This window comes from Octopus sinensis, linkage group LG6 (assembly GCF_006345805.1).
Source record: "Octopus sinensis linkage group LG6, ASM634580v1, whole genome shotgun sequence".
NCBI classification, from domain to species: Eukaryota; Metazoa; Mollusca; class Cephalopoda; order Octopoda; family Octopodidae; genus Octopus; species Octopus sinensis.
Window position 1 is genome coordinate 656,556 of NC_043002.1, and position 19,178 is coordinate 675,733.

The following is a 19,178-nucleotide window of genomic DNA, read 5'->3' on the forward strand; positions in this document are numbered from 1 at the left end:
CTCTTATTGGCCCTTAAATAACGTAGCACTGAAAATACCTGTTCCACAAAAATAAATTATCCTTGTATTTTAAAGTGGACATCCCTCCACCATTCTTTTGGTTATCTGCTTATTTTCTGTTATTTAATAACAAATGCTGCCGGTGGCACGTAAAAAGCACCCACTACACTCACAGAGTGGTTGGCGTTAGGATGGGCATCCAGCCGTAGAAACATTGCCAGATCAGACTGGACCTGGTGCAGCCTTCTGGCTTCCCAGACCCCAGTTGAACCGTCCAACCCATGCTAGGATGGAAAGCGGACGCTAAACAATGATGATGATGATGATAACTCTTAAAGTATTACCTACATCCTTACAGAAATATTTTTCAATATAATATAAATATACTTTCTACATCAGAGTATTTTCATTCTTGTCTATAAACACAATCTCTTAATTATCAGAACCACAAGATGACATAAAAACCAACTCACAAACCAATACAGCACATGGCTTTAACAAATTTTGTGCAGAGTAGTATTTTACTAGAAAATTAATCAACATTGTATTCTTGGGCCTTCCCAAATACTTCAATATTTTAAAATATTCAATGATTTCTAAATTAAAATTTCAACTCAACTCTCACATGGATCTCTATTTATCATAATGTGTTTTAAAAAAAGCAGTTTTCGTATGCAATAGAATTGCAGTTGGTCAAGAATATTGAGCAACAACACAAACGGATCTCATACTAACAGAAATCAAATATTGAAAGACCCGTTTTAACAGCAATTGGGAGATATTGTAGTTCTTCAGCTGTCTCACAATGCAGACAGTTTCTTTGACTAACATTTTAGACTTTCAGTATGGCTGTCATCATTTAACATAGAGATAAGGGGTGTACAGCTTGTCTATACTAATCTACAATTTTCTATTCTCCCACAAAAATTCTATGACAAGCACCAAACCACTTGTCAAGGAAATCAGCCCAGGTTGTCGAGTCATGTGATCAGGCAATGAACAAAGATATAACAGTATATTTAATAACTATCATCTCTTTTACTCTCAATCCATCTTCCCTTCACTTAAACCCTTTTAAACTTAAATCTATCTTGCAAACCACAATTCCTTGGCTGGCTGAGCACTTTCTCCCAAAACACTATTACCCTAACGCTCAATGCATTTCCTTTTATTCTCTTGCAGACTACACACACAGCTCAGTTATTTAATTATCTCTTAAAATACTAATTAATGAAGGACCACAAAACAGTATAGATATATTTAACTGGTAACTCTTGGAGCCCAACTCACATCAGTGGAATTGTTCCATTTCCATCAATGGGGTGGTCACACTCACATCTATGAAATGTGCCAATTCATACATATGAGACAGTGCCACTCATGCCTCTGGTCCTATTCAAACTTATGGGATGACCTCCAGCCACAAATACTCTTTTCAACTCTAGGCACAAGGCCTGAAATTTTGGAGGAGGAGGCCAGTCGATCGGATTGACCCCAGTACACAACTGGTACTTAATTTATTGACCTCGAAAGCAAGAAAGGCAAAGTCAACCTCGGCAGAATTTGAACTCACAAAATACCGCTAAGCATTTCGTCCAACATGCTAATGTTCCTGCCAGCTCGCCACCCCTTCCCAGCCACCCATATTAGATGATCACGCTAGTATCTATGGAATTGTTTAACTCACATGGGATCGTCACACTCATATCTCTGAGATTCTCTTACATCTATGTGATAGTCACACTCACATTTATGGAACGATCCAACCCACACCAATGGAATGAGCACAATAATGTCTCTTGAATGGTCCCACCCACACCTATGGGATGATCAAACCTGTAGCTATTATACAATGGTCTCACTCACACCCACATCTATTGCAAGGTCCAAATGACATCTAAGGGATGACCCTACAAACATCTATGAGATGATCACACTCACATCTGTTGAATGGTCCCACTCACACTTATGGCATGGTGACACTCAAATTGTGGAATGGTCTCATCCACATCAATGAGATGATCCAACTTACACACGTATGGGATGCTTCCACTCACATCTGTGAGATGGTCCCACTCACACCTATCAGATGTTCACACATCTAAGGGTTATTCATGTTCACATCCATGGAATGGTCCCACTCACATCCATGGGATTGTCACACTCACATCTGTAGAAGAGTCCCATTCATATCCATAGGTTGGTCCCATTTACATCTATGGAATGCTCCCACTCACAGCTATGGGATATGGTTCCACTATAGAGGATGTTCCATCTCACACGTATGAGCTTGTGTTGCTGCACCCTTTTCGCAAATTCAAAAAAGCTAATTCAGCTAATTGAATAAGATTTTGTCCCCTCAGACTTCAGTCACTGATTCACAAATCTACTTTTCTTTTTTTTTTTTTTGTCCCCTGTTCTTTTTATGTTCCTTATTCAAACAAATCATTTTCCTTCAACTTCTAACAAAGAATCTAGCATTATTTATATTAGGGTGTTCAGAAAGTAATTGTGTTTTACCAGAAAGGATATAAAAGTTTATCCGAATAGTTTTAATCAAGAATGCAATCCGCATTGGTTCCGATGACCACATCCTGACTGGAAAGTCACTTTTTATGCCATTTTCAAAGAAACTGATTTCTTTTCCTGTAAGAAAAAATTTGAAAGACTATTTCTAACTTCCTCTCTGCTTCTGAATGTTTCATCTCCTCTTATAAAATGTTCCAGTGACTAGAACAGAGAACAGATGGAAATCTGTTAAGTTAGGTGAGTGTGGAGGATTTGGAAGAACTCTCATGCAAACGATTTTATTTTTCCTTGGGTTTGTTTTGAAGAGTGCGGCCATGTATTGCCATGGTAACATCTTTCATGTTTACCAAAGCTGGTCACTTTCAATGTAATTTTTCATTTACACAATCAAGTTGTTGATAATAGACATCTGCCTTGATGGTCCTTCCATGTTCCAGTGGCTTGTAACGGACGATACCATTCATGTCCCACCAACACAGAGCAATGATTTCTGTGGATGGAATTCCAGTTTTGCCTCTCATTACCTGATAACCATTGTCTTTTTCATTTTCTGTTGTGAAGCAAAACCCTTTTGTCATCACCTGTAACAATGTGCTGCAGAAATGGAAGAGTCAAGAGTGAGTCAGATGCAGTGTGAAGGGTGGGTGAGAAGTAGTCTGAAGAATGTATGAAGGGTGGGTGAATGGGTCGGTGTGTCTGTCTGTCTATCTCTCTCTGTATATATATATATATATGTGTGTGTGTTTGTGGGAGGATGTGTGTGTGTCTATGTACACGTGAGCAAGTGTGGAAATGTATGTACCTGTGTGTATATGTCTACATGTGCGTGTGTGTTGTGTGTATGTGTTGTGCATGGAGGGTTGCTGGGGTGGAGGTATATATGCATTCATGCGCATGTTCGTGTGTGCATACATGAAAAGAAAAGAAGGATGAGATGGGGATGTGTGTGGGTGCGTTGTTTGAAATGTGTGTCACTGGGTGGGTGTGGTTGTGTATGCATATGTGTTGGCATGTGTACACAGATGGAGTGGGAATGTGTATACGTGCATGTGTGTGTGTGTGTGTGTGTGTGTGTGTGTGTATGTGCATGTGTTCATAATATATAATATAATGAAATTATTGTATACAGTGCACAGGTGCACCACAACTTGTCAGAGAGTGCATATAAAGTACATGCAGTAGTGTAGAAATGTCTGGAAAGTGAACAGTGTATGAGTCAGATGCATGCTTGTGTGTGTATGGAGGGGAGAAAATCAGGTGTAGTGTTGGCAAATCTCAGGAAGCATGGAAGCCTTGAAGGATGCAGTGCTCCGACAACTAACAACCGATGTCGGCAGTTTGTTCCACGCTTCAGCAACTCTTAGCATGAAAAAATGTTTCCTGAAGTCATGGGAGCTGTGCTGTTTTCTGACTTTGTAAATATGTCCACGGGTGTTAGATGGGTGGAGTTTGAAGAGGTGCTCAGAGTTATTGTTTGTACGATGGTTGATAATTTTATGGGTGTCTGCCAAGTCAGCTGCCAGACGTCGGAGTTTCAATGTGTCCATGCCCAGGGAAGTAAGGCGTTCAAGATATGGCAAATGCCTGATGGAGGGTATTCTTTTGGTTGCACGTCGCTGAACATCTTCCAGACGATTGATATCCTGGGCAAGATAGGGGTTCCAGACCGGTGATGCAAATTCCAGGTGAGGTCTTACCATAGCTATATAAAGCCGCAGATAGATAGCCGGAGAGCGGCTCACAAAGGATTTGGTGAGTGATGCCAAGACACCCTCAGCTTTCTTGACAATTTTAGCGATGTGTTTTGTCCAACGCAAATCACTGTCGACAATAACACCCAGGTCACGTTCACATGAAGACTTTTTGAGACTAGTGTTGTGGAGGGAGTAGGTGGACGCTGGGTTTCTCCTCCCAAAATGCATGGTGGTACATTTGTCCACAGCCAGCTTGAGTTGCCAGTCCATGATCCACTGCTGCATTGTGTCCAGGTCTGCTTGCAATAGAGATCTATAGTGTACAGGATTTGACCTCTTTATTTCGAGGTACAGCTTGATGTCATCTGCATATTTCAGCACTGTGGCATTCTTTAAGTTGGCATCTATGTCATTAACATATGCAACAAATAAAAGGGGGCCAAGAACAGATCCCTGTGGTACACCAGATGTCATCTCATAGGGCGAAGAGTGCTGTCCTAGAACTGTGACAACTTCTTTTCGGCTGAAAATAAAGGACTTTAACCAGTTATAGAGTTTGTCTCTTACACCCAATGCAGAAAGCTTCACCATAAGTCTTTTGTGTGGCACAGAGTTAAAAGCCTTAGCAAAGTCCAGGTAAACAACATCCACCCAGGATCCGCGATCAGTAATTTGGGTAACGTCCTCAAGAAACTCGATGAGTTGATTACAGCAGCTGGAGTTAGGAATAAATCCGAATTGTGACGGCTGGATGAGGCTGTGAGACTTCCAGAAGTTCCAGAAGGTTTCTCTGATACAGGATTCCATCAGTTTGGCGATGCAGCTGGTAAGACTGATGGGGCGATAGTTGACAGGCGATGTGCGGTCGCCTTTTTTGAACAGAGAGATGACACTGGCAGTTTTCCACTGTTCTGGAGTAACACCATTGTCAAGACAGAATTGGAAGAATAGAGAAAGTTGGCTTAGAAGAAAGTACCCACCGCGTTGAGAAGTAGGTATGTAACACCATCGAGACCAGGAGAGGCATAATTGCGTTTATTCTTTAGGTGGCGTTGCAGCATTGCTGGTGTAAATTGCATAGTAGATATAGAGTCCGATGTCAGTGGTGATGATGATGGAACATTTTGGTCTTCGACAGTAAAGATGCCGGCATAGCATCCAGCAATGATTTCTGCACATTCTTCGGGATTGCTAGTAATCTGTCCTGTGTGGGGATTGCGAAGGGGACCAACAGGAGAGTGGGGTCTCTGCTTTGAGTGCACATACTTCCAGAACCCTTTGCTGTCAGGGTTAGCTGCAATGCGTTGTTCAAATTCAAGCACTGCCTTTTTTGTCACCTGCTTGAGGTGGTTGGCTGACCTATTGCGCTTTTTCCTGTTGCTCTCTGATTTGTGCAATTTGTATTCCCATTCAGCATTACGGCGTTCTTTCCTGGCAAGTTGGACTGCTGCAGTCTCCCAAATTGCACTATTGGGTGGTTTTTTGTGCTTGCGTGGTACTGATGCTGCACATGCTGCCCATATTGAATTCAGTATAGTGTTCTGGAGTATAGTGTCTACATCTCCAGAGGCATAAAATTCGCGCCAGTTTGGGCGTTGCAGCTCAGTACAATAAGAGCTCCAGTTTGCTTTATTCCAGTCAAAACGGGCAATCTGAAGATGGTTGTGTTTTTTGTTACAACCAATCAGAGACAAGTTGGCCATGATCATGGAATGATCAGAGTCACCCAAAGGTTCTTCGGTAGCGACACTAATGATTGTTTCAGGAGAAGCGGTAAGTAGCAGATCCAAAGTGTTGTTACCCCTTGTGGGGGAGGTAACAACTTGGGACCAATTTGAATTCAGCACCAGTTCAAGGAAATCGTCTGCACTTTGCGGCCAACGGAAAGCCTCCCAGTCAATCTCAGGGAAATTGAAGTCCCCCGCAATATACACATATGTGGCTGTTTTCATGGCAGTCGCCCTGAGGATATCAAAAAGCTGTGTGTCTTGGCGATAATTTGGAGGACGGTAAACGACTCCGAGCAGAAGTGTTGACATGGTCATGTGTATATTGCAGAAAAAAACTCCTGCTGAGATTGGTTCAAATCATCACAGGGGATTGCCGATAGACTTGATCGAACATAAATCATCACACCCCCTCCACGGCGATTAATGCGGTCTTTGTGGAACAGGTTGTAGCCGGCTATGCTGAAGACTCCATCACAGAGTGCAGAGTGTGCCCACGTTTCCGTGACTGTGATGAAATCTGGGTTGATACTTTTGACGTAGGAGACAAAAAGATGCACCTTGTTGCATAAACTACGGGCATTCAAGGACAGCAGTTTATATCTGGATTTCAGATGATGATATACAGGGGATGGCTGATTGTTCTTGGTTAGTTTCCCAAGATTTTTGCATTGCCAGTTGTTGTTGTGGGTGTAGTCTGCTCAGTCCAACTGGCATCCCTTATTCACGACTCACCAGACTTGACGAATTTCCAGATCTGCCCATCATCGTGGAGGCTAAAACTCTCCCGTGGCACAGAGTTGCGATTTAGGGAAGCCATGGATCTTAGCTTTGGGCGTACATCGGGTGGTAGGCCAGGACGTGTTCTAAAGTTGATAATGTTGTCACGCCGAGCTCTGTCAGCAGCCAGATGGAATGTCCGCGCCTCAGTAAAGCCCGTAAACAACAGCCTGATCAGCCTGGGTTTAGATCCCGGTCGGCCAAGGCGGGAAGCACTTTTTGGAGGGACACAGCTGAGATCCCTAGCTGTGTTTCCAATGAATGCCTGCAGATCTGCCACATCTTCCGGCACTCCAATGGCTATTAATTCATGAGTGGCCGGTTCAGCAACTCCCTCGATGCGCTGAGGTTCTGTACGAGCTACAGGTAAGTTGCTGAGCAGGGCACTCCGATATGACCCTTCGCTGTGAGTTTTTGGACAGACACTGGTTCATGTACATGTGTGGGAGTGCATGTGTGTGTGTGAGGCAGGCGTGTGATAGTGTGTGTGCAAGTGTGAGTGGTATGTGGTATAGGAATATAAAAAATATAAAATGAAAAATAAAAACTAAAAATTAGTAATAATAAAAAAATGAAAAAGATTATGTGAACAAATCAGTAACAGAAATAAACATAAATTAAAAATTATGACAAAAAAAATAATGAAATAAAGAAATAAACGAATAAAAATATGACAGAGTAAGAGGGGTGGGGGAAGTCACTGAGAGGAGGGGGGGTTGTGTTGAGTCAGAAAGGAGTTTAAGTATGTAGAGTGAAAATGTAACAGTGTTCCAGATGGAGTCTAGAATTGGTGAGTCCATGGTGTAGGGCAAGGCCGGAGATAGTGAAGTTTGAAATGAAGTAGTTGGTCAGGTGAAAGTGATGGGCAACGGAGACAAACTTTTCGTAGGTGTTTGGTGAATGGGTCAGCTCTCTGGTGGCCCATCTGACCGACTGAAAGTTTATTGCAGAGACTGCACCTGATGCAGTGGATGAGGCTTGAAGAAGTGCAGGAGAAGGAGTTCCTAGTGTAGAGGGTGGGGCTGGTTGGATCCAGTGAGGGAGGTGGTGTTGGGGATGAAAGGACAGGTAGAACAAGGGAAGGACCTAGGAGGGGGGAACGTGCTATGGACCAGTAAATTGCATAGGTTACGGGCACATTTGGAGGAGGGCAAGGGTGAGTTAGGGAAAATAGGGAGGGTGGTGGGATCTAGCTGGAAGCGACAGGAAACCTGCAGGATCTTCCGATGAAGGGGATGGGAGGAAAGGGAGGGAGATGGGGATGTGGTTGGGGGATTGGTGTAGGGAAGGAGAGAGGGCAGTAGTACGAATGATTTGATGAGTGCGGGTAAGGGCAGTTTGAACAAGGGTGGATGGGTATCTATGACGCATGAACAAGAGGGCCAGGTATTGGGACTGAGTCTCAAAATCCTGGTCTGGTTGCACAGGTATCAGAGGCGGAGGAACTGGGAGCAGGGTTGGCTCGTTTGGTTTGGGCGGGATGGGAAGAGGAAACTTGAGGTAGAGGTAGGAGTCTGTGGGTTTGAAGAAGGCGGAGGTAGTGAGAGAGTCGATGGGGAGATCAATGGAGAAAGAGATATCCGGGAAGTTTGCAGAAGTATCAGAGAGATGGTAGAGGTAAATTTGAAAGAAGGGCAGAAGTTAGAAACAAAAGAGATGAAATTGGGAAACTGGTCATGGGAGAGGGAGGTGGTTCCTATACAGTCATCTATATAGCAACTGTATAGCTCTGGGGTCAGTCCAGAGAACTGTGAGAAGATTTGTGTGTGTATGTATATATATACATATATATATATCTGAGACCCCCCCCCCTTCAGTCACGACACAGACCATGAGATTGCACCTAGAAAGTTACCCTCCCAGGCACAAGTCCAGGAAAGGTTGTTTATTGAAGACCAGCAGTCACCCATGCATACCAGCCTCCCCTCTCCACGCCACCAGTGTTATCCAAGGGAAAGGCAAAGGGGCCGATACAGCTTGGCACCAGTGACGTCGCAACTCATTTCTACAGCTGAGTGAACTGGAGCAACGTGAAATAAAGTGTCTTGCTCAAGAACACAACACACACCCCGGTCCGGGATTTGAGCTCACAACCTCATGATTGTAAGCTCGACGCTCTAACCACTGAGCCATGCACCTTCACACACACATATATATATTGTGGCACATCATTGGTTACGACTACAAGGGTTCCAGTTGATCTGATCAACGGAACAGCCTGCTCATGAAATTAACGTGCATGTGGCTGAGTACTCCACAGACACGTGTACCCTTAAAATAGTTCTCAGGGAGATTCAGCATGACACAGAGTGTGACAAGGCTGGCCCTTTGAAATACAGGTACAACAGAAACAAGAAGAAAGAGTGAGAGAAAGTTGTGGTGAAAGAGTACAGCAGGGTTCGCCCCTCCCCCCCACTGCCTGAGTCTCGTGGAGCTTCAAGTGTTTTCGCTCAATAAACAACCACAACGTCCAGTCTGGGAATCGAAACTGCGAGTCCGCTGCCCTAACCACTAGGCCATTGCACCTCCACACACACACACACATATATATATATATGATGACAACACATACATACAAATATATATATATATATATATACACGTCCATACATATGCACACATACATACACACACACACATACACATATTCAAATATACAAATGTATGTATATACATGGCATGATCAATAAGTATCCGGACTGTTGCCATAGTAACAAAGCTAATGTATGCAGAGTGAAACTGCTTCCCAAAGATTGACCTTCGCCTCTGCTGTACATGCACACTAAGTTTTAACACTCTAACTCATCTCTGCTGTTTACAGCTGTACTTGGAAGTAAGGTGTGTAGCATGTGATCATTGCATTGACCATAACAGAGAAAGCTGTCATGGCGATACCTACTCAGAGGCCTACACAAAGTTGCAGAAAGTATATGGGAAGGAGTGTAGGAGCCGCACACAAGTGTACAAGTGGTTCAGACATTTCCAAGATGGCCGAAAAAATGTCGATAGTGACGAACATTCTAGGAGACCCGCAACCAGCAGAACTGAGGAAAACATCGCAGATGTATGTGCAGCTGCGAAGGGAAAACCTCAAATCACCATCCGTGAGTTATCAGAGGATATGCAGATTGGTTATGGTTCAGTTCAGTCCATTATCATTGAAGATTTGGGTATGAGACAGCTGTCTGCCAAGTTTATGCCAAAACTACTTTCAGCTGGTTGTGCTGAGAATGATGTAAACATTTTATAAAACTTTGCATCAACATCTGAGCAGGTATCGCCAAGCTTTTGGCAAAATTTGATGCAGATTCTCTGCTCTACTTTCTCTGTCATGGTCAATGCGACAAACACACCCTATACATGTTACTTCCAAGTTTAGCTGTAAACTGCGGAAGTGAGCTTGAACAGTGGTTCCCAAACTATGAGTCGCGAACGGAATCTTAGAGGGTCGCAAAAAGTTATAAAGAAGATCCATGACCACGTTGCATCATTTGTTATGAACAACTTGCAAATGAGAGCATGCGTCCAAACAAATTGCGTCGTCATCTTGAGACTAAGCACTCAGAGTTAAAAGACAAAGCGTTATGCAACATTACACCAAAGCAAATGAAAAATCTTTGTACGTGTCTTACTTGATCAGTTTAAGAATCGCAAAAACTGGTAAGCCACACACAATTGGGGAGACTTTAGTTCTTCCAGCTATAAAAGATACAGTTAAAGTTTTCTTTGGTGATAAGAGTGAACAAGAAATTGAATCAATTCCTATTTCTAATAACACAGTCATGCGTAGAATTGATGAAATGGATAGAAAATCAAGTTATTGAACGGATTTGTGGAAATCTTTTTTTTTCTTTACAACTCGATGAATCTACTGACGTACAAGGTTTGTGCCAGCTACTTGTTTTTGTATGTTACATATGGAACTTTGTACCTCATGAAGATATGTTGTTCTGTGAACCTGTCAGTCGAAGTACCAGCGATGAAATTTTTAATACAGTCGATACTTATATTAGAGCAAAAAATCTTGATTGGCAAAAATGTGTCGGAATACGTACAGACGGCGCACAGGCTATGTGCGGTAGAAATAGCGGTGTGGTGACCAGAATACTTGAACTTAATCCCAATGCATCATGGGCTCACAGTAACCTTCACAGGGCAGCGTTAGTATCAAAACATATATCTGATAATTTTGAAAATGTTTTGAATACTTCAGTCAAAATAGTGAACTTTATTAAGTCAAAGCCTTTGCAATTGTGCCTATTTGAGAAGTTGTGTGAAGAGATGGGAAGCGACTATAAATCACTTCTTTTGCACACAGAAATATGATGGCTCTCTAGGGGAAAAGTGTTAACAAGACTTGCAGAACTCCGCGAAAAAGTAGCTATATTTTTAGAAGATAAAAGCGATTTTGCGAAATATTTGTGCGATGAAGAATTTGTTCTGAGGTTTACGTATTTAGCTGATATTTTTTCGAAATTAAACGACCTGGATTTGTATTTACAAGGAACAGAAGGTATCAGTATATTTGCAATTCATGAGAAAATTCGAGGTTTTAAGAAAAAACTTGTCTTGTGGAAAAATCGTAATAACAACCGAAATTATGACTGATTTGAAACATTTGAAACTTTTGTAATGGAGAATAAAGCAAAAGTTGATGATGGTATAATCATTGAGATATCTGAACACTTGAATAGGTTAAATGAAAGTTTTGAATTTTATTTTCATAAAGAGATGAATACTATGCGACAGAAAAGATGGATTATGAACCCCTTTCAGCCAGACGTGACGACTGGAATATCAAGAAAAGCCGATGAGGAACTTATCGATTTATCCGAAGACTCTTCCTTGAAAATGACTTTTAACACCCGAGAATTGGTACAGTTCTGGGCGTCTCTTCTAACCTCGTACCCAATCGTTTCCACCGAAGCATTAAAAGTACTTCTCCTTTTCATGTCATCTTATATTTGTGAAGCTGGATTTTCAGCAATGGTTGGGATTAAAAGCAAATATCGAAATAATCTGCATCTCTCAAATTCTTTACGCCTGAAACTATCACGCATTGAACCAGGTGTTAATTCTCTTATTGAGCGTAGCAAGAAACAGGCTCATCCTTCTCACAGGCCTCACTGAAGATGTAATCTGAAATAAATTTGTGAATTTCATTAATGTTTTTACTCAGTAGAGTTAAGTGGGTCGTCATAAACTGGTGTGATAAATAGTGGGTCGCGACTCTAAAAAGTTTGGGAACCACTGAGCTAGAATGTTGAAACTTAGTGTGCAAGCACAACAGAGTTGAAGTTCAGCCTGTGCCAAGTGGCTTCACTTTGCATGCTTTAGCTTCGTTACTATGGCAACCGTCTGGATACTTATTGATTAGACTATAGATATATATGTGTGTGTGTGTATGTATATGTGTGTGTATGTGTATGTTTTATTTTACTGAACTCTCATTTGTTGTTCATGACAGGAGAATCCATCCTTATATATATATATATATATATATATATATATATATTAATCAAAGTGCACAGTATTATATACCCATATGGTCGATCTTACCAATCTGTCTTAACACTAGGGATTCAACAGAGTATTAGCTAAGGGTCTGATTATGTAACCCTGCACTCATCAGAGGTAGCTGTTATGGAATGAAATATGGCAACCGTTCTGTATTGTAAGAGGTAAATAGACACATCTGATTTGTGGTTGTCAAAAAAGATGATGAAACTAAGTCATCGGAGGAACTGAGTTAAGAATTATGTCCCTTGGTACCAAAATATCGCCACTGGGAGAGATTATGCTGCAAGTTGGTAAGAGTTTTCTGGAAAAGTTTGTGGGAAATGTGTTTGTCTTGAAGTCTGGTGTTCTTATGGAAATGGAATGGGTGCAGTGGTACTCTATGTATAACCTTTGCAGTAGGGGTTTCGGTATACACATCTGTGCTTGTTAGTGTGTTTTCTTTTTTTTATATTAAATTCATGAGGCCTTTACGTGTGAATGCAATGTGTATAGGGGTATAATGTGTGTGGGAGCTTATATTGGGGGTTGGGGTGGGGAAATGTCTATTAGATAGTATCCGCTGTGTTGGGGCACGTGTATTTGTTTGTGAGTGCGTTAATGTATGTCCTGGTTAAACCCTTTACTGGACTCTTATGTGTTGGTGGAGGGCCAAAGTTGGATAACTGGTGATTATTGACATGATGGGGCATGCAGGTACGATAGGATGTACTTCCTTTCATGTGGACAAGAATTACAAATGTCACTTCTGTATTCAGGTATTATATGCCTGGCTGTTGGGTGCTCTTTAAAATTGCCCTTTTCTCAACCAAGTACAACCTGTACTTTATGCTGCTATTGAAGTACACTTTACATTTCTCTAGAACCTTCCACTTTATGCAGTTCTTAGTGGTGCTTTCTTTCAAAGACTATATGTGCTTGGCCTGAGTTGTGGCATTGGGTCCCTCTGAGATGTTGAACGAGGATTTGTGGTTGTTATATGAGGTTCTGATGGAGCCTTCAGCTGCAACTATGTTACTTTTGCATGTTTGGTTGCCCATGTGGTCCTGTGGCTGTTATCCCTGCCTCATATACAATGATCTCTATGTTACTGTGACCATTCAGTGGACATGTAGTGTCCTCAACACTAACTTCTTTCTCAAAAAGTTGATTATGGGAATGGAATTGTGGACTGGAGCATTGTGCTGGTGTATTGTGGACTGGTGCAGTTGCTCTGGCCCTTTGCCATGAAATCTCTTCCTGAACTCCCTCAAAACCTCCACAAAGTGCTCTTTGCTGACTGTCAGGAGGGAATCCAGTGGCTGTAGATGACACACTTGCTGTTGAAGAAGAGTCATTGTGAGCTTCCCAGGGGACTTGATTTGTCTGACCCCTTCAACCAGATACTCTTGGCTCATTTGAATTGACTCATAAGCAGTCTTGCACATTTCATAAGTTTCTGTAGTGATTTTGCAGAACAAATTTCCAAATTGTCTTCATGTCCTGATTGCATTCTGCACATCAGTCAGCTGTGGTAAGCCATGTTCCAAACGTTGTTACCGCCATCGCCTTCAATCTAGAATAACAAAGGCTGGCAGGTCGGCTTATTACATGTATAGTAATAATAGGCTAAAATTGCAATAATCTAGGACAACTCTGTTTACCTGTCCTAAAAACAAAAAAGTCTCAAAACTTCTGGAATGCACCTTGTAGACGTGAAGCAAGAAACAATCTGCTTGCCAAGGCCGTAGATGCCCTTACTCCACATGAGGACTATTTGACGCATTTCTTTATTTCACTGAATCTCTTGCTAACATCTTTCATACAGGACATTCAGAAGACTTGATTCAGTTCCATTCCAGAAACAGAAACGAAGATTTACTGAGAAATTCTACAGAGATTATTAACTGCATCTTCAAGTAAAGAGAGAAAATGTCTGACAGAAAAAAGAAGGTTTTTCATACACAGCTTTGTGCTTAATGCAGTTTTGATGAGTTAAAGAAAGCTAACCGATTAAGAAACGGCCTTCATAAATATTGAAACATTGTTCTTCTCAACTAAAAAACAATAATTTCAGATATGTTAAAAAAACATGAAAAACAGGTGAACTATATTTTTGAATCTCAAATTTTGGCAGAAAGTTGAAAATGTTTTCCAATAATTGAAGTAATTTACATCAATATACCTTGTGGAACTAAATGTAACTTTGCCATCCATGCCAGCATGGAAGATGGATGGTAAAAAATGATGATGATAAGCATGAAGTCATAGCAACTACAGCACACTGTTCACATTTATCTTCCTGCTTCTGCCATGGTTACTGCCAGACTCTACAGAAAAATAGCTTGGTAAGTAAAGAGAAATCAAGACTGCATATTCATAATTAGTGTAAGACTCACAATTAGTGGCAGGCATGGCACAACTGATGTGAGGAATCCTGCCTTAACTACTTGCATGCAACAAATCTCTTTGATTAGAGTTGGAACAACAAACAACAAATAATATTTCAAAAATAATAAAGACATCCATAAAAGGTAGGGAGAAAAAAAAATTTTAGTTTAATATTTTAACAGAAATTTCCTCTTCATTTGTTTATTTGATGTTCAGTCTAATGAAATAATTAGCAAATATTCTTCAATAAATTTCTTCAAGTCTTGGTTGAATTCTTGCTTCCTTTTTGTATTTTATTGTCATTGCTGTTCTCACAGTTATCATCTTCATCGTCTTCCTCCTCCTCATCATCATCATCTTCATCATCACTGTTGCTGCTACTGCTGCTTTCACTGCTAGTGCTGCTCTCACTTTCTCCTGAAAATTAACACATTCTTGTTGTCAAAGAAACACACAAACAGTGTATACAATTGATTTTGTATTAAATGTTATTTCGTATAATTATGACATGATTTTGGAATTCAATTATGTGTTTATTTACTTGTTGGGTCTCTAGAGAATTAACAAGATCCTGGCCAGACACGTGTGCAATACAAGTTTGATTCCAAATCAAAAACTGTTTCTCTTTGTAACCAAAGCCAGACTAAACATTTACCGTTAAGGAAACTTGATATTATACGTACCTTTTTGAGTCATTTCTTTTAGTAATGGCTCGAACTGAAGAGCATCATTGTGATTTGGGTTATAAATAAGAACTGATAAGAAAATAAAAAGTTGAAACGAGGAAATCTTTTTGAATATCATTTTCTAAGATTATTTTGTGTTTAAAATTATCATCTTTTTTAATCAATTCAATAATTTTCAATTTGATTATCATCTTCTCTTTTTACATCCTTTTCATATTGAGTACAATTAAGCCTGTATTCAAACAATATATTGTTGAGTTTCTATATTACAAGTCCATGCTATACGAAGGAACAGTCTTTAAGATAACCTGGCATGATGCTTGCCAATAGCGCTGGCTTGAAGCTGTGCAATGGCCATGGAATGAGATTCTTTGGGAAATTTCACATATCTAGAAACAGTTATGATATGTAGGAAGATAACACGATAATATTGAGACATTCCTAAACCATTTGCCGTATGTTCTCTGTAATAAATGTTTATAGCTGCTAACGACTACAAAATATTCTTCATAAGCATCAAAATACTGTGTTTTAATCAAAAATAAAGGAATAACTCAAAGTTACCAAATGCAGAAGGTTGATTTAGTTCTACGGTTGTATATCAATGATTAAAATAAATCACTTGCCTAAACAAAAATTTAGAAACTGTTTTAGAAATCTGCTGAGATAAATCTTGGAATTGTTCATAGGAATACAAAAGAAAAAAACTCATCAAGAAGAAATAAGAGAAAACAATCATTTTGTACTTACTCATTTGGCATAACTTAAGGGCATTGTGATAATCGTGATTCATAAGACATCCAACAAACTAGAAAAACGATATATATATAAAAAAATTGTCAAAAATGGTCAGAATTTGCTAAATTCAATGTAAATTTCTATATTAATTTTTTTTATTGCCTAAACCACAATCTTACATTTGTGTAATATAAAAAACATTGGAATATTATTCAGGAAATAATCCCAGATGTCAATATAAAGCTGGAGGTCATTTAACTGCATGAATTAACACCATTAACTGTACAATTAATAGTGTGAAGTAATATAAACTGCAGCAGCAATCTCTGCCTGCAAGAAAACTTCTCATTTCATTATTATTCTTTTAGTTAAAGAGTCATAAAGTCTTTGTAAAAACAACTCAAAATTGCATGACTTTTGAATGAAGATTAAGGAATTCCTGTTTTCCAATAATTATTAGAAAGACTCAAAAGTGAAAATCCTTTGAGTCTTGCAATGATGCTGGCAGAGTAGAATTCAGAGAAATCTGACAAATAGGATAACTGAACAAACTGGGTCTTTGAAGCTGAACTTTAGAATAAACCTCCTTTCAAGAATTACTGACCTTTCAAGAGTTCATGTGGAACCATGCCTAAAAACAATTTCATGTTTGGTGCACTTTTTCTGAACAAGACCATTACTATACATTCAGCAGATTTTAGCCACCACTGAGAAGAGAGCAAACAGAACCAGCAGACAGTAGCAGACTGTCACAATACAGAATCAATGGATGGCAGCATCAGCAGCAGCAGAAAGGCACAATAACCAGCTGACACCAAGCGTCACTATTACCAGACATTGTCCAAGAATAATATGATTGATGGCAGTTTTTCATGTCCAGAGACCATGAGAAGAAACAGCACACCCTCAAATGGCTATGTAAACTGATCTCTTTCTGCATGCGCTTGGTACTTTTTCAAGTGAGAGTCAGTATGCACAATCGCGTGCCACACTTTAGACTTGGAGCTCTGACCACAGTAGCTCACTTGGCTAAGATGGCTGTGATGGTCTGCAAGCCATAGGTTTTACATTAAAGCAGCCTTTCCTAGGCAAATTGCCTAACAGGGCAGGAGAACTCCACCTAACCGGAAGCTGCTGGAAGGGTGTTAAAGAGGACCTGGGGCCACCTAGGGGACTCACTCCTTGATTAGCTGTGAAGGTTCACTCCCTTAGCCTTTTCCTTTCCCATGGTACTTACAGGGCAGTGACGGTTTGTGCTTTCAGTGTCGTCCATGACATGCTAATTAACCCATGGCTGGAACCCTGACAGAAGCTACTATTCAATGGATTAGTAGACCTGGGAACACTAGTGGCTAAGAAGTGGTTTCCCATTCCTGAACCAGGCCCCACTACTGAGTGCACCTTGAAGTTTTACAGATGTCAAAACAGGAGAATAGAGTATTCATAGCAACTTTACACATGCTTCAGTTACACAATGGTTTTGTAGTAATCACTTGTGTGTGAGAGAGAGAGAGAGAGAGAGAGAGAGAGTGAGTGAGTGTGCGTGCGCATGCGTGTGTGTGTGTGTGTCTAGGGTGTGAGTGTAAATACATGTTGCATAGCTACATGGGAAAATGTGGGATGAGTCTGCTGCCCTGACGTTTGTTTTATCTCATCTAATCATCAAGATTACTGCTTGGCTTTCCTGATCTTTAAGCCAACTCATGACTACAGCATACCAGGGTTACTTGTACATTCTGCAAGTCATTATTAGCAATAAACTAATTTATAATCTAAATGAGATAAGTCTTCTGAAATAATATAGTTGTTTGACCTCTTTTCTTCTTGTTTGCCCATCAATGCCACTCCTTTTAATTTCTCTATAAATTTGAATGTTATTTTCAAAATACCACTTTTGTTGGCTGGATTCATCCTGATTGATCTATTGTCTCAATTGTTTGTTAACTGTTTACAATTTTAACTGAAAGTCGAGTATTATATGTCAAGATGTAATTTACGAATATGTCAATAAAATTCCACTGAAACAGTTGTCATAAAGTTTAAACTCCATTTGCATTCTCTTTTTATACTTCATGCCACACTCAGCATCTGAATTGGATCTACAGTTTCAATTAGATTCCGTACTAACATATCCTACCAACTCTTGATATTTTCATAGTTGCTTACCCCACTGGCAACCCGAGCAATGAAACTTCTTTTTTTTTTTTCTCGTGTGTGTTAGAAAATTTGGACTGGTCCTTTGATGGATTATTATCTTTAAATTAGCCATGGGGCATTGGAACTTCCTTGAACGAATAATTTGTTGAGATCCCTGTTCATCCTGATGAGGGGGTCACTGCTGAGATGTCCCTTAACTTGTAATCGAACCGCGGCAATGAACTCCCGAAATGGCCATTGATGTGTCTAACTTGATTTTGTGGAACTCTTTTACGCTCCTTAACTCCAACCTAAAATGGTTTTTATGAAATGAACTTTTTTTTTACTTACTTTTTTTTGTTTGAGGGGAGTAAATAAAATCATTTTAGTTAATTCATATTTTATTTTATTTAGATTTTTAATCTTAGTGATTGTATATACCTTCTTCATTGTATATACCATTCTATATATATCTACATTTTTATATATTTTTTACTTTCTGTGTTGTTTATACATATATTCTTTATATGTCGAAAGGCCATCGTAATATTAATATATGATCAAATGTTTGGAGGCGTGGGGTTATGTATATACATATATATATATATATATATATATATATATATAATATCATCATCATCATCATCATTATCGTTTAACGTCCGTTTTCCATGCTAGCATGGGTTGGACAGTTTGACCGGGGTCTGGGAAGCCAGGAGGCTGCACCAGGCTCCAGTCTGATCTGGCAGTGTTTCTACAGCTGGATGCACTTCCTAACGCCAACCACTCCGTGAGTGTAGTGGGGGCTTTTTACGTGCCACCGGCACAGAAGCCAGTCAAGGCAGCACTGGCATAAGCCACGTTCGGATGGTGCTTTTTACGTGCCACCGGCACAGATATCACAACTATTTCCATTGATATTTATTTCGATGTTCATGTACTTGACTCAATAGGTCTCCTCAAGCACAGTGGGATGTTCTGGAATCCAAGGTACTTTGAAT

At 40.2% G+C, this 19,178-nt stretch overlaps 1 protein-coding gene and 1 pseudogene across 3 annotated transcripts in view; one reads left to right on the forward strand and one right to left on the reverse strand.

Annotated features, from left to right (window-relative positions):
- Positions 1–7,040: 7,040 nt before the first annotated feature.
- LOC115212833 lies at positions 7,041–11,982 on the forward strand (annotated as a pseudogene).
- Positions 11,983–14,756: 2,774 nt separating this feature from the next.
- The window catches only part of LOC115213136 (glutamate-rich protein 2-like), a 47,251-nt gene continuing 42,829 nt past the window's right edge, over positions 14,757–19,178 (reverse strand). For 2 of the 3 annotated variants that reach the window (XM_029782068.2, XM_029782069.2), the window contains 3 exons: positions 16,054–16,111; positions 15,301–15,372; positions 14,757–15,034 (listed from right to left, as the gene is read on the reverse strand). In XM_029782068.2, coding sequence (XP_029637928.1) covers positions 14,874–15,034; positions 15,301–15,372; positions 16,054–16,111 — 291 coding nt within the window. In that variant the 3' untranslated portion in view covers positions 14,757–14,873. Of the gene's footprint in view, positions 15,035–15,300; positions 15,373–16,038; positions 16,112–19,178 lie in introns of all 3 variants that reach the window. The other variant, XM_036503537.1, reaches the window with a different exon arrangement.